Source organism: Dendrobates tinctorius, unplaced genomic scaffold, assembly GCF_039654945.1.
Source record: "Dendrobates tinctorius isolate UK_male_01 unplaced genomic scaffold, ASM3965494v1 ptg000054l, whole genome shotgun sequence".
Classification (NCBI taxonomy): domain Eukaryota; kingdom Metazoa; phylum Chordata; class Amphibia; order Anura; family Dendrobatidae; genus Dendrobates; species Dendrobates tinctorius.
In genome coordinates, this window is record NW_027361722.1 from 14,401,766 (window position 1) to 14,416,763 (window position 14,998).

General features: G+C 48.5%; 1 protein-coding gene and 1 long non-coding RNA gene across 3 annotated transcripts in view; one reads left to right on the top strand and one right to left on the bottom strand.

Annotated features, from left to right (window-relative positions):
- Nucleotides 1-14,998, top strand: part of LOC141091503 (uncharacterized) — a 155,309-nt gene that overhangs the window by 106,888 nt on the left and 33,423 nt on the right. For both annotated transcript variants that reach the window (XR_012232527.1, XR_012232528.1), the window contains exon 2: nt 11,824-11,897. This is a non-coding gene — a long non-coding RNA (uncharacterized lncRNA). The remainder of the gene's footprint in view (nt 1-11,823; nt 11,898-14,998) is intronic.
- The window catches only part of STYXL2 (serine/threonine/tyrosine interacting like 2), an 80,931-nt gene that overhangs the window by 11,527 nt on the left and 54,406 nt on the right, over nt 1-14,998 (bottom strand). The window contains exon 4 of the mRNA XM_073577120.1: nt 3,815-4,046. Coding sequence (XP_073433221.1) covers nt 3,815-4,046 — 232 coding nt within the window. The remainder of the gene's footprint in view (nt 1-3,814; nt 4,047-14,998) is intronic.

The following is a 14,998-nucleotide window of genomic DNA, read 5'->3' on the forward strand; positions in this document are numbered from 1 at the left end:
ATTGTTCCCTACTCTGGATGACCCTCCTCATTATTAATGCAGGGAATTAGCTGGACAGAGGCTGCAGAATCTGCATCCGCTCACACCGGACACATCAAAGACGAGCGGATGCACTGACACCCCGCACACAGCAGAGACGGGTGGCTGCACCTCGTGTGACTGACACTCCGGACACAGCAGAGACGGGTGGTTGCGCCTCGTGTGACTGACACCCCGGACACAGCAGAGACGGGTGGCTGCACCTCGTGTGACTGACACTCCGGACACAGCAGAGACGGGTGGCTGCACCTCGTGTGACTGACACCCCGGACACAGCAGAGACGGGTGGCTGCACCTCGTGTGACTGACACCCCGGACACAGCAGAGACGGGTGGCTGCACCTCGTGTGACTGACACCCCGGACACAGCAGAGACGGGTGGTTGCGCCTCGTGTGACTGACACCCCGGACACAGCAGAGACGGGTGGCTGCACCTCGTGTGACTGACACTCCGGACACAGCAGAGACGGGTGGCTGCGCCTCGTGTGACTGACACCCCGGACACAGCAGAGACGGGTGGCTGCACCTCGTGTGACTGACACCCCGGACACAGCAGAGACGGGTGGCTGCACCTCGTGTGACTGACACCCTGTGTTACGGGCTGCCGGAACGCACCAAATAATAAAGATGGTATTTAGGTGCGTTCGCAGCCCGGGGTCCACCGTGCAGAGGTGTTAACTGCTGCTCGGTAATGGCGGACGCTATATGGCGGTATAATAACAGGACACACGGGGTTAACCTCACCCAATGTGTACAGAGGTGGACTCTTATCTCTCAGAGCCGCAGAACCACCAAATAATAAATGCCGTAGCCTGTTATTGCTCGCAGAGCTCGGCGTGTGAGCGCTAGCGTATAGTCACAGAACTCAGCCCTTAGACCGTAGGACTGAAGTCCCTCTAGACCGCTAGCGCTCGGCACCGCGACTGCGATGCCAGCAAGAGTTAAATCACGTGTGCACAGTGCCACTCAGGTGGACGCCACTAATCGCCCTGGGTTGGGCCAGGTAAGCGCACAGGTTGCGCAAGGCGTTGCACCGGCGTGGCTGTCACTTGCCGCGGTTCGATAGTGCCCTGCAGTGGGCGACACCATCGGACGCTAGTGTGCAGATGGCTGGTAGGCACTGTGGCCTATAGACTAGCCACTGACAGGCGCTGACTCGGACTCTAAACCCTAACCACATTCGTATTATCAAAAGGAAGGGGTTTCATAATGAGTCAGTCACCTGATACATGCATCCATCATCATACACTCCAAACTATTTCAGCCTATACTAGCGCATGGGCGAGCGGCCATGCGAACCTTTTATAACCACGGGCGTCCGGGACCTTCCTGGCTTCTCGGATGGGCCAATCTGAACACGAGCAGGACCTGAGCACGTGACCCTCGATCTCCAATGGGAGATCACTCCAGGGGCATGCTCAGTGGCCCGACATGAGGACTTAGTCCCTGGAGAATCTCGCTGCTGAGCAGCATGCATTGCCATAGCTGTGCCAGAGGTGGCAGCAGCAAGCAAACCTACGGAGCTGGCCTGGGCAGAGCGCCGGGACCGACGAATCTGCTGAGCAGGCTCCACGGCCGAAGAAGAATGGGAGAGCGCTGGGTGCAAGGCTCTGGATTCCTGCTGTGCAGTGGCAGGAATCCGACGTCTAACACCCTGGACACAGCAGAGACGAGCGGCTGCACCTCATGTGACTGACACCCTGGACACAGCAGAGACGAGCGGCTGCACCTCATGAGACTGACACCCCGGACACAGCAGAGACGAGCGGCTGCACCTCATGAGACTGACACCCTGGACACAGCAGAGACGAGCGGCTGCGCCTCGTGTGTCTGACACCCCGGACACAGCAGAGATGAGCGGCTGCACCTCATGTGACTGACACCCTGGGCACAGCAGAGACGAGCGGCTGCACCTCATGAGACTGACACCCTGGACACAGCAGCAGAGACGAGCGGCTGCGCCTCGTGTGTCTGACACCCCGGACACAGCAGAGATGAGCGGCTGCACCTCATGTGACTGACACCCTGGGCACAGCAGAGACGAGCGGCTGCACCTCATGAGACTGACACCCTGGACACAGCAGAGACGAGCGGCTGCACCTCGTGTGTCTGACACCCCGGAAACAGCAGAGATGAGCGGCTGCGCCTCGTGTGTCTGACACCCCGGACACAGCAGAGATGAGCGGCTGCACCTCATGTGACTGACACCCCGGACACATCAGACATGATCAGCTGCACCTCGTGTGACTAACACCCGAACACATCAGAGACGAGCGTCTGCAACTCGGGTGACTGACACACCGGACACAGCACAGACGAGCGGCTGCACCTCATGAGACTGACACCCTGGACACAGCAGAAACGAGCGGCTGCACCTCGTGTGACATTCATCATGGACACAGCAGAGACGGGTGGCTGCACCTCATGTGTCTGACACCCCGGACACAGCAGAGATGAGCGGCTGCACCTCATGTGACTGACACCCCGGACACAGCAGAGACGGGCGGCTGCACCTCATGTGACTGACACCCCGGACACATCAGACATGATCGGCTGCACCTCGTGTGACTAAAGGTACTGTCACACTTAGCGATGTACCAGCGATCCCGACCAGCGATATGACGCGATCAGGATCGCTGGTACATCGCTAAGTGGTCGCTAGTGAGCTGCCACACAGGCAGATCTCACCAGCGACATCGCTGGGGACGGGGATCGCTACTTACCTGTCACACCAGGCGATCCTGCGTCCTCCCGCCCGTGTCCACGCGTCGCTCGTCTTCACAGCAGGAAGCGCCGCAGGAAGCTGGCGACGAGAAACAGTCCAGGACGTTCTCGCGCGATCAGCGATAACCAGTGGGGGAGCCGGTCGTAGGTAAGTATCACACACAGCGATATCGCTAGCAATATCGCTATAACGTCACTAGTTATAGCGATATTGCTAGCGATATCTCTTAGTGTGACAGGCCGCTAACACCCGAACACATCAGAGACGAGCGTCTGCAACTCGGGTGACTGACACACCGGACACAGCACAGACGAGCGGCTGTGCATCATGTGACTGACACCTTGGACACATCAGATGAGTGGCTGCACCTTGTGTGACTGGCAGCCCGTACACAGCAGAGATGAGCGGCTTCACCTCGTCACTGACACTCGACCACATCAGAGACGAGCGGCTGGAGCTCGTATGACTGTCACACATCTATCTATAACAAAAATACAGCAGCTATATAGAATATACTTATAAAAATGAAAGTAATTGGCGTACACATTTGTTCTATTCATTAGAGACCATCAGCCATGACAAGGAAACCTTCTCTGATGGGAACTTACTGCTAATATCATCCCTCACCCAGACTAAAAGCCTACAAATTTAAAGTGCAGGTAGGATCACACGGTAACACAGTGTGCTGCTGTAATCTTCGGTATATCATAGCAGCTTGAAACTGTTCGCACTTCCTTTATCCTGTTTGGAAGTGCTGGTCTTTTTTTTGTAGTATACTATTGGAGGTTTGGACTGCCTCCATGTTTGGCTGATTCTGCCTGCCCCTTAAATTTTTAGGCTTTTAGCCCAGGAGAGGCATTATATTATGTTAGAATCCCATCAAAGAATTGGCCTCATCATGGTTGATGGGCTCTTATGAATTGGCCAATGTATGTGCTAAGTACCTTCATTTCTATAAGTATATTCTTTATAGCAGTAATGCAGTTAATATTTCATTCATCCATGTAAAGTTGTTGTCTTCTATAGGACACAACCTTTATTGAAGACTCACTTTTCGGAGATGAAGACGTTGGGCCAGACTTCATCAACCTCGTTGAGTGGAGATTCCATATGGTCCTTGAGGAGTTCTCTCTGCAGATCCATGACACATGGAGTGTTGAATAAGCTCCGGTCGTCTATCTTCTCCTTGACCCGGTTGTAGAGGTCCTCCACGAAAAGTTGTTCGGCCGACTCCAGGAGATCGGGGCTCATGGGCTCCACCTTCACCTCTTTGGTTTTCAGCTCTGCCAGGGAGATAAAAATGCCAAATATGTTTGCATCACAAGTCAAGGTGAAAGATCTTCCTGGAGCTTTGGGCAGAGAGCTTTTGTAACTCCTTTTTTTCCCAAACCTTCTCACTCTTTAATGATGACAAAAAATAAGTAAGGGAACTATGGTACACCCAGTGGCTCTCCTGTTTGAACTCGTTACCTGTGTAAAAGACACCTGTCCACACACTCAATCACACTCCAACCTCTCCACCATGGCCAAGGCCATAGAATTGACTAAGGACATCACAGACAAAATTGTAGACCAGCAAAAGGCTGGGATGGGCTACAGCAGTGGTCCCCAACCTTTTTTGCACCAGGGACCGGTTTCAAGCAAGACCATTCTTCCATGGCCCGGCAGGGCGGGGATGGAGGTGTGGCAGGGGCGGGGCTTTGGTCATAAGGGGCGGGGATAGGTTGCAGTGTAGCAGTGCATACTTATAATTAAATAACATTTATAATGTGACTCAACTCACCATAGGTTTTGAATGAGTGCTCCATCACTCCCTTCTCCCCATCATTGCCTTCACCCTATCACTCCCTTCTCCCCATCATTGCCTTCACCCCCTCACTGCCGTCTCTCCATCATTGCCTTCACCCCATCACTGCCGTCTCTCCATCATTGCCTTCACCCCATCACTGCTGTCTCCCCATCATTGCCTTCACCCCCTCACTCCCTTCTCCCCATCATTGCCTTCACCCCCTCACTGCCGTCTCTCCATCATTGCCTTCACCCCATCACTGCTGTCTCTCCATCATTGCCTTCACCCCATCACTGCTGTCTCCCCATCATTGCCTTCACTCCATCACTCCCTTCTCCCCATCATTGCCTTCACCCCATCACTGCTGTCTCTCCATCATTGCCTTCACCCCATCACTGCTGTCTCTCCATCATTGCCTTCACCCCATCACTGCTGTCTCTCCATCATTGCCTTCACCCCATCACTGCCGTCTCTCCATCATTGCCTTCACCCCATCACTGCTGTCTCTCCATCATTGCCTTCACCCCATCACTGCCGTCTCTCCATCATTGCCTTCACCCCATCACTGCTGTCTCTCCATCATTGCCTTCACCCCATCACTGCTGTCTCTCCATCATTGCCTTCACTCCATCACTCCCTTCTCCCCATCATTGCCTTCACTCCATCACCCCCTTCTCCCCATCATTGCCTTCACCCCATCACTGCCGTCTCTCCATCATTGCCTTCACCCCATCACTGCTGTCTCTCCATCATTGCCTTCACCCCATCACTCCCCTCTCCCCATCATTGCCTTCACCCCATCACTGCTGTCTCTCCATCATTGCCTTCACCCCATCACTCCCCTCTCCCCATCATTGCCTTCACCCCATCACTGCTGTCTCTCCATCATTGCCTTCACCCCATCACTCCCCTCTCCCCATCATTGCCTTCACCCCATCACTGCTGTCTCTCCATCATTGCCTTCACCCCATCACTGCTGTCTCTCCATCATTGCCTTCACCCCATCACTGCTGTCTCTCCATCATTGCCTTCACCCCATCACTGCTGTCTCTCCATCATTGCCTTCACCCCATCACTCCCCTCTCCCCATCATTTTCTTCACCCCATCACTGCTGTCTCTCCATCATTGCCTTCACCCCATCACTCCCTTCTCCCCATCATTGCCTTCACCCCATCACTGCTGTCTCTCCATCATTGCCTTCACCCCATCACTGCTGTCTCTCCATCACTGCCTTCACCCCATCACTGCTGTCTCTCCATCATTGCCTTCACCCCATCACTGCTGTCTCTCCATCATTGCCTTCACCCCATCACTCCCCTCTCCCCATCATTGCCTTCACCCCATCACTGCTGTCTCTCCATCATTGCCTTCACCCCATCACTCCCTTCTCCCCATCATTGCCTTCACCCCATCACTGCTGTCTCTCCATCATTGCCTTCACCCCATCACTCCCTTCTCTCCATCATTGCCTTCACCCCATCACTGACGTCTCTCCATCACCCCCATCATGGCCTTCTCCCATTACCCCCTCATGGCCTTCTCTCCCCATCACGGTCTTCTCCTCATGTCCCCATCTCCTCCAGGGCCAGGCTCCACCTACACAAGCACAGACAAGCACACACACACACACACACACACACACACACACACACACACACAGACATACATGTATACACACAGACAGACATACATACACACACATTATATCTACACACACACACCACCTCTCTCCTCTCACCTGTCCGCAGCATCGCCCGCGCTTCCTCGCTCTGACACAGCAGCGGCCGCGCTCCTCTCTGTGTCAGTCAGAGACAGGAAGCGCAGGCGGCGGGCAGGAAGCTCCTGCTATTCCCTCTTGCAGGCAGCGGAGCTGCTTGGATCGCTCCCTGGCCGCCGCTACACGTGAGGGCAGTCTAAGAATTGCTGCGCGCCGCCCCAGCCCCCGCTACGCCACTGACCGCCCCTGGCTCCCATTGTGTCCGCGGACCGGCAAGGGCACTGCAGCGGCCCGGTGCTGGGCTGCGGACCGGCGGTTGGGGACCCCTGGGCTACAGGACAACAGGCAAGCAGCTTGGTGAGACGGCAACAACTGTTGGCGCAATTATTAGAAAATGACTTTCAGTTTTCATCGGTCTGAGGCTCCATGCGAGATCTTGCCTCATGGGGTAAGGATGATTCTGAGAAAGGTCAGGAATCAGCATAGAACTACACAGGAGGACCTGGTCTATGACCTGAAGAAAGCTGGGACCACAGTCTCAAACATTGCCATTAGTAACACACAGTACGCCGTTATAGATTAGAATCCTGCAGGGCACGCAAGGTCTCCCTGCTCACACCAGCACATATCCAGGACTGTTCAACGTTCACCAATGACTATCTGGATGATCCAGAGGAGGCATGGGAGGTCATGAGGTCAGATGAGACCCAAATAGAACTTTTTGGTATCAACTCCTCTCACCATGTTTGGAGGAAGAAGAAGGATAATAACAACCTCAAGAACCCTGTCCCAACCGTGAAGCATGGTGGGGAAGCATCATACTTTGGGGGTGCTTTTCTGCAAACAGGACAGGACAAATGCACCGTATTGAAAGGAAAATGGATGGGGACATGTATCGTGAGATTTTGGTCAACAACCTCCTTCCCTGAGTAAGAGCACTGAAGATAGATCATGGCTGGGTCTTCCAGAAACACACAGCCAGGGCAACTAAGAAGTGGCTCCGTAAAAAGCATTTCAAGGTCCTGGAGTGGCCTAGCCAGTCTCCAGACCTGAACCCAATAGAAAATCTTTGCAGGGAGCTGAAACTCAATGTTGCCCAGTGACAGCCCCGAAACCTGAAAGATCTGGAGAAGATCTGCATGGAGGAGGGGGCCAAAATCCCTGCTACAGTGTGTGCAAACCTGGTCAAGAACTACAGGAAACGTCTGACCTCTGAACCGCAAACAAAGGATTCTGTCCCAATAATAAGTTCTGTTTTTCTATTGTATCAAATACTTATTTCAAGCAATAAAATGCAAACTAATTATGTAAAAATCCTACAATGTGATTTTCTGGATTTTATTCTTAGATTCTGTCTCTCACAGGTGAAGTGTACCTACGATAAAGATTACAGATCTCTCCATCCTTTGTAGGAGGGAAAACTTGCAAAATCGGCAGAGTATCAAATACTTATTTTCCCCACTGTACTTGTAGAAAGTCCTTGTATAGAGTGCTGGCCAGGGAGTGCCCATATAACAGTACCCCAATTATCAATGACATCCTTAGAGTATTCCCAATAACATTGCTAGATGAATGTGCCCCTTATAAATTGTACTAACCGGTGTCCCTGATAAGAAAAATGGTCATAAAGTGTCCTTGTTAGCAGTTCTGCCCAGATAAATGGTGTCTCCAAAACAATGTTAGCCAGGCAGAGTCCCAGATAACAGCTCAGGCTTAAAAAAAGAGTCCTTGTATACAGTTCTAGGGAGAGCCCACGTAAACAGTACCCCCATTAGCAAGGTCTGGTAGAACGTGTTCCCATAAACCTTGCACCCAGAAAGTGTCCATAATAACGGTGTTGGCCAAAAAAATGCCCTTGTACAATCTCTTAGACAGACAGTGCCCAGATAAATAGTGCCCTAATTAATACTGACCCCCAGATGGAATGTGCCCCTTATAAACTTGGCTAGCCAGAAAGTGTCCTTCGTGCTGGCGGAAAAATCACCCTGTAAATAGTACGAGCCTGGGACAGTCCACTTAATTAAAACCTCAATAATAGTGCCAGATAGAAAGTGTCCCCATTACCAGTTCTAGCCACAGTGTCCCTATAGACATTGCTCACCCAGAAAGTCTCCTTTTACACAGTAGTAGCTAGACAGTACCCGCATAGAGTGCCCCCATTTACAGTCATCCTTAAAGTACCCCCATTCATAGTGCCACACAGAAGCATCCTGTAAGCAGAAAAATGCACTCCTGGGGTATCCTACTGACAGTACAGTACTAGTGTCCCATTATCAGTGCCAGATGGAAAGTGTCCCCCATGATCAGCACTAGACAGAAAATGCCGGCATGAACAGTACCCACATTGATAATGCCAAAAAGAAAATGCCTGTCTATAAGCAGTACCATGCCAATAAATAGTGCCCCTATTAACAGTGCCATACACCCCTGAGCAGTGCCGGATAGAAAATATCCCCAGAAACAGGACGAACCAGAGAATGTCCCCATAAACAGCATCCCTATTAGCAGTACCATTCGTAAAATGCCTCTAAATGCAGTGTCAGTCAGAGATCATCCCTATAACCAGTGCCATCACACTTTGTCTCCCTGCCCTGGTCTCTATCTGTAGAGATCACTGCCAATAAAGTGGGTTCATAGCGCAAAGGCTGATGGCCGTTGACGAAAAGTTTCTTTCCCAGAGCGCTACCCTTGTTTTGGTGAGTTGCCGAGATTGAGCATTACCACAATTAATTACTTGTGTGGTTTCCCTTTAATCATGACCTGGGTATAGAGCAGATGTCCATACTGATGATTTTAGGAGAACGGTAAAAGTGAGGCCCCGCCTCTGACGCACGTTTTCTCCGTAGTCAGCAGTATATAATTACTTCTTTTGCTGCCATCATCAGTTTCTCAGCTTTATCTCATTCTGTGCAGTGTAGAGAAAAAAAGCCCCATGCTGCTTCCAATAAACGTGGATAGCTTGAAACCATCAGCAATATACTATTGATCATTGGAAACCATCAGCAATAAATAATTGATCATTGGAAACCATCAGCAATATACTATTGATCATTGGAAACCATCAGCAATATACTATTGATCATTGGAAACCATCAGCAATAAATAATTGATCATTGGAAACCATCAGCAATATTCTATTGATGATAGGAAACCATCAGCAATATACTATTGATCATTGGAAACCATCAGCAATAAATAGTTGATCATTGGAAACCATCAGCAATATACTATTGATCATTGGAAACCATCAGCAATATACTATTGATCATTGGAAACCATCAGCAATATACTAGTGATCATTGGAAACCATCAGCAATATTCTATTGATGATTGGAAACCATCAGCAGTATACTATTGATGATTGGAAACTATCTGTTAGGGTTGCGGATCGCACTAAATATAAATTATGAGAAAGTGCGATCACAACCCAGGGTCCACCGTGCAGAGGTGTATACTGCTGCTAGGTAATGGCAGACGCTATATGGGGGTATAAAGGAAGCACACACGCGGGTTAACGTCACCCGGTGTGTACAGGGCGAACTCTGTTACCTCACAGAGCCGCACTACCGCAGAACATAGATGCCGGAGCCTGTTTAGCTCACAGAGCTCGGCAACGGAGCGCACAGAATGCGGTCACAGAACTCTGCCCCAAGGACACGGGGTCAGAGTCCCTCTAGACCTTCTGAGCGCGCGGCGTCGCACCTGCGGACGCCGCTATAGACGCTATGGTGGAGTGTCGAACACGTGCACCGTGGCATGCAGAGCCACCGGTGGACACTGATACCAGTCTCAGATTCTGCCTCTACCTACACCTAAGCCTGGGCGCTTAACAGGCTAGGCTGCACAACACATGCGTACCAAGGGTAGGGGTTTCTTAATGAGTCATTCACCAGAGACATTCATACAACACTCACTCCTCAGTCTGGTAATGCAGTCTATACTAGTGCATGGCCTGGCGGCCATGCGATCCTTTTATAGCAGCGTCCTTCCGGGACCTTCCTGATGGTCCAATCCAAGCTGGAGAAGGACCTGAGCACGTGACCTCCGATCTCCAATGGGAGATCATCCCACGGGCATGCTCAGTGGACCGAATGGAGGACTTAGTCCCTGGAACTGGTGGCTGCTGACCAGCATGCGTTGCTATAGCTGGACCAGAGGTGGCAGCAGCAATCAAACCCACAGAGCTGGTCTGGGCAGAGCGCCGGGACCGACGAGTCTGCTGAGCAGCCTCCTCTGCAGCTGAAGAGGAATGAGAGACCGCCAAAAGCAAGGCTCAGGATTCCTGCTATGCAGCGACAGGAACCCGACACCTAACACTATCAGCAATATACTATTGATCATTGGAAACCATCAGCAGTATACTATTGATAATTGGAAACCATCAGCAATATACTATTGATAATTGGAAACCATCAGCAGTATACTATTGATAATTGGAAGCCATTAGCAGCATACTATTGATAATTGGAAACCATCAGCAGTATATTGTTTTTCATGTGCTTTTGATATTAAGATAATACAAAAGATGAACAAGACAATACAGTACATACAATTACATAGAATAAATGGGATAACAAAAAAATAGTAAACCTGTGTCACAGAAATGACTCAGAGCTTAGTGAAGGGAGGTACTTCTTAGGAAAATGGACAGAACCCACTGCAAGCTGTACCTTCCAGGACTAACAAAATACACAAACCCAAATTCAGCTTTTCTTTTAGATCAAGGTTATGTCCACATACCTCCCGTTTATGAGCTCATATGGGGGTTGGTGGTGGGATGTGTTAAGTCTTTTAGAATTTAATGAGATCCCCAACTTACAGGATATCTTCACCCCTTCAGGTCCCAGATGGTAGAGATTTTAATTATGTTTCCTATTGCAATTTTACCTGTATATAGAAATGACACATGGCATGGATAGCATCATCCATCCGTTTGTTATTAAGTTCGAGGAGTTAGAATGGCCTTATGGTGATGTGAGTGAATGTGTTAAGTTTGTCCCTTCGCTACAATGCCAAAACTATTTCTCCCATAAATATCAGATCGGTGCAAACCCCAATATTCATCACTGGCTCAAAAAAGTCTCAGAACAGTGCTTTGTTTAGAGGAAGCTTATGTCTGGGAAGTGTAATCCCAGATTTGGTGTCTGGCTGTCAGAGTAAATCTCCGGATGTAAATACCTGGTTATTGTAGGAGGTCTATACTTCAGTGTAGGTTGAAGTGTCCGCTCTCTCTCACTTCCCCATTTATAATTAGTTTATTTCTTCCTAAGTTAATCCCATATGTTCAATGTGAGGTCCTACTTTAGTGGAGGTCGAAATGTCGGCTCTTTCTCACTTCCTATTTATAATTATTCCCATTTGATATCACCGTATTTGCACTGATGAGGAGAATCGTGTCACCAGGTCATTTTTACCTAAATGGAAAACATTGACAGTTTGCAGTTTTATAGTCTGAAAAATGCAGAAAATATTAATTTTTGAGAGCTTCAGGAATGTTTAACTCACAATAATTGAAAGTTTTGATATTTCTGTTTTCTCTTTTTTTACATGCAGCTTCAGCCAAAACCACTCAGTGCTCCCGTGATGGTCCGAGTTCCCACATACCACAATAAGAAGTCCTGAACCTGGTAAGTACACCGGGTTCTGTCTCTGACTCTTCCCCATCCTGCTCTTTACCAGTAAAAATCTTTGTCGGAGCTTCTGAGGGTGTCAGAAGTATTTTGTGAAAGCAGAAGTTGGACTGTAAGGAGACATCAAAGATGCTGAGAGCTCAGTACAGGGCGCATATGTCGGCTTTGATTTTAAGTCCTTCAGTGGTAAAGATTGCTGGAAAATTCCTGTGGAGCAGAAAATGCCCGCTATTTATTTGACTGCATTAAACCTGATGTGTCAGGATCTTCTTTTAAGAGCATTTCCACTGAAAAATCAAAAGGTAATGACCTGAAAATACAAGTCCCTTAGTCGCCCTTCAGTGTAAAATCTTCATATACGGTACTCTTCAGCCATAATCTACTGTCTTTTACATGGATAATACATCTCCCCAGTTACATCTTTTATTTTACTCCAGAGCTGCACTCACTATTCTGCTGGTGCAGTCACTGTGTACATACATTATATTACTGATGCTGAGTTACATCCTGTATTATACCCCAGAGCTGCACTCACTATTCTGCTGGTGCAGTCACTGTGTGCATACATTACATTACTGATCCTGAGTTACATCCTGTATTATACTCCAGAGCTGCACTCACTATTCTGCTGGTGCAGTCACTATGTACATACATTACATTACTGATCCTGAGTTACATCCTGTATTATACCCCAGAGCTGCATTCACTATTCTGCTGGTGCAGTCACTGTGTGCATACATTACATTACTGATCCTGAGTTACATCCTGTATTATACTCCAGAGCTGCACTCACTATTCTGCTGGTGCAGTCACTGTGTACATACATTACATTACTGATCCTGTACTGATCCAGAGTTACCTCCTGTACTATGTACTATACTTCAGAGCTGCACTCACCTGCTGGTGCCGTCTCTGTGTACATACATTACATTACTGATCCTGTACTGATCCTGAGTTACAGCCTGTTTTGTATTCCAGAGCTGCACTCAATATTCTGCTGGTGTGATCACTGTGTACATTCCTGATTTCCTCTTCTTTTGCATGTTTGTCACACTTTAATTTTTCAGATCACTAAACAAATTTAAATATTAGACAAAGATAACACAGGTAAACACAAAATTGAGTTTTTAAAGGAAGTGTAACGATAATGTAAAATATAATGTATGATTTCTCCGGAACATTCCAGAATCTTCCATTCTCTACACTTTCTAGAAGGATGCATAGCTGCCCAGTGATAAGTGACCCCCCTGTTCTTTTCCCCCTTGTCACACATTGCAGCTTTGTATTCTCCCTCTGCCTGACTGTAACGTGAGACTCCATTGTGTGATCCAATCACTCTTTCCTGTCCCCCCCTCCTTCCTCAGGAATGTCTTAATTAGCAGAAAGAATTTCCTTTGTCTCTTTTCCACCATGTGAAGCTACTCTCATAGACAATAATGAGAATCTAATCACTTGGTCATAGAACGCCGCCAGATTATAATTTATAATAGAAATATGAGAATGACGTATTGGGATGTGCTCCGATCGGGCTTCACTACAGTGGTTCTTGCTAAATTCTAGCACCAACAGAACCAGAGAAATGGATTTCTCCTGAACAGAGCGGAATAGACAGCTAGTGTTTGATGTCATTACAGAGCTAATTTCAATATTAGGTAAATGATGGTTCTGCCGATCTTCTGCTGGGTTCTCAAGCCCAGATATGATGGTTGTAAGTTTTCAGAACCCAAATCTGTACTTTGAGAAAGGGGAGGACTGTCACAAGCCAGCCCCTATAGTGATGTCACAAGCCCAAAGGTACAAGGTATTTTCCCCTACCCCTTCCTCATTCTAGCCTGGGATGCCGTGGCAATAAGATCTCAAATGAATGGTGACATTTTGCTCCTCCTCCCAGCATGGTTTTGCCTGAAATGATCTAGGCAATATGTAAGCTTATCTCTGTTTTTTAAATCCCTTTTATTTGTAGTTGCATTGTACATACTGCTGTTGTCTCATATTGTAAAACCTTTTTATCATCTGTAAACACTGCCCATCTTTTGGGAATAAACCATAAAATTTATTAGTTCTGTATCCTTGCTCTGTGATGAATTCACATGCCTATAAGCTAATTACACTACTAATTTGGGTTAGCTTCGAACCCCTCTAATAATTTTAAATATTAATAAGAGAAATCTGAAGCTGGTGGCAGCGAAGTGTGCTCTGGGCAGGTGAGCCAGCTGGCAGTGATGGAAAGGGTTTTATAAACTGATTTGTCTGGCTGCGGCCAGGACTAGTTATAATTCCCTTATATGTAAGAACTTGGCACACACCAAGAGCTCTGATGCAGAAAGGTGATTTTTAATAGATAACAGTACATACATACACAGACGTTTCGGTCTAGGACCTTCATCAATGTACGATATATTGCACTGTGAGATTCTTAGTGACTGGGCTCTGTGAAATGGATCAGTCCTATGAGGAGGCACATGTAGCCGTCCCACGTGGTAGTATGCAGAGTGTGGACGCGGTATCCACCGCGAATCCAAGGTGCTGGATTCGCGGCGGATACCGCGTCCACACTCTGCATACTACCACGTGGGACGGCTACATGTGCCTCCTCATAGGACTGATCCATTTCACAGAGCCCAGTCACTAAGAATCTCACAGTGCAATATATCGTACATTGATGAAGGTCCTAGACCGAAACGTCTGTGTATGTATGTACTGTTATCTATTAAAAATCACCTTTCTGCATCAGAGCTCTTGGTGTGTGCCAAGTTCTTACATATATCAGATTCACGGATTGGGATCCTACTTGGGCACCACCTTTAACCTTCAGGGTTGTGCCAACGGTTTTTGTTCCTATATAGTTATAATTCCCTCACTGCAGTAGTCTAATAGCCAGTGCACATCAAGTAGCCCGTCCGGCAACTAATTATCCTAGGTGTAGTTCCCTGACTGACCTGAGGGTAAGGGGGGTGCCGGAGAGCTGCGAGTTCCAAAGTGGAACTGAAAAGTGGGATATACATAAAATCCCGGCAGCTTGTAACCTATTGTGGCAGCGGTGGGATAACCAGAATAAGCCCTGCGGTAAATTGTCAGGGCAAGATTGGCTTGCTGTT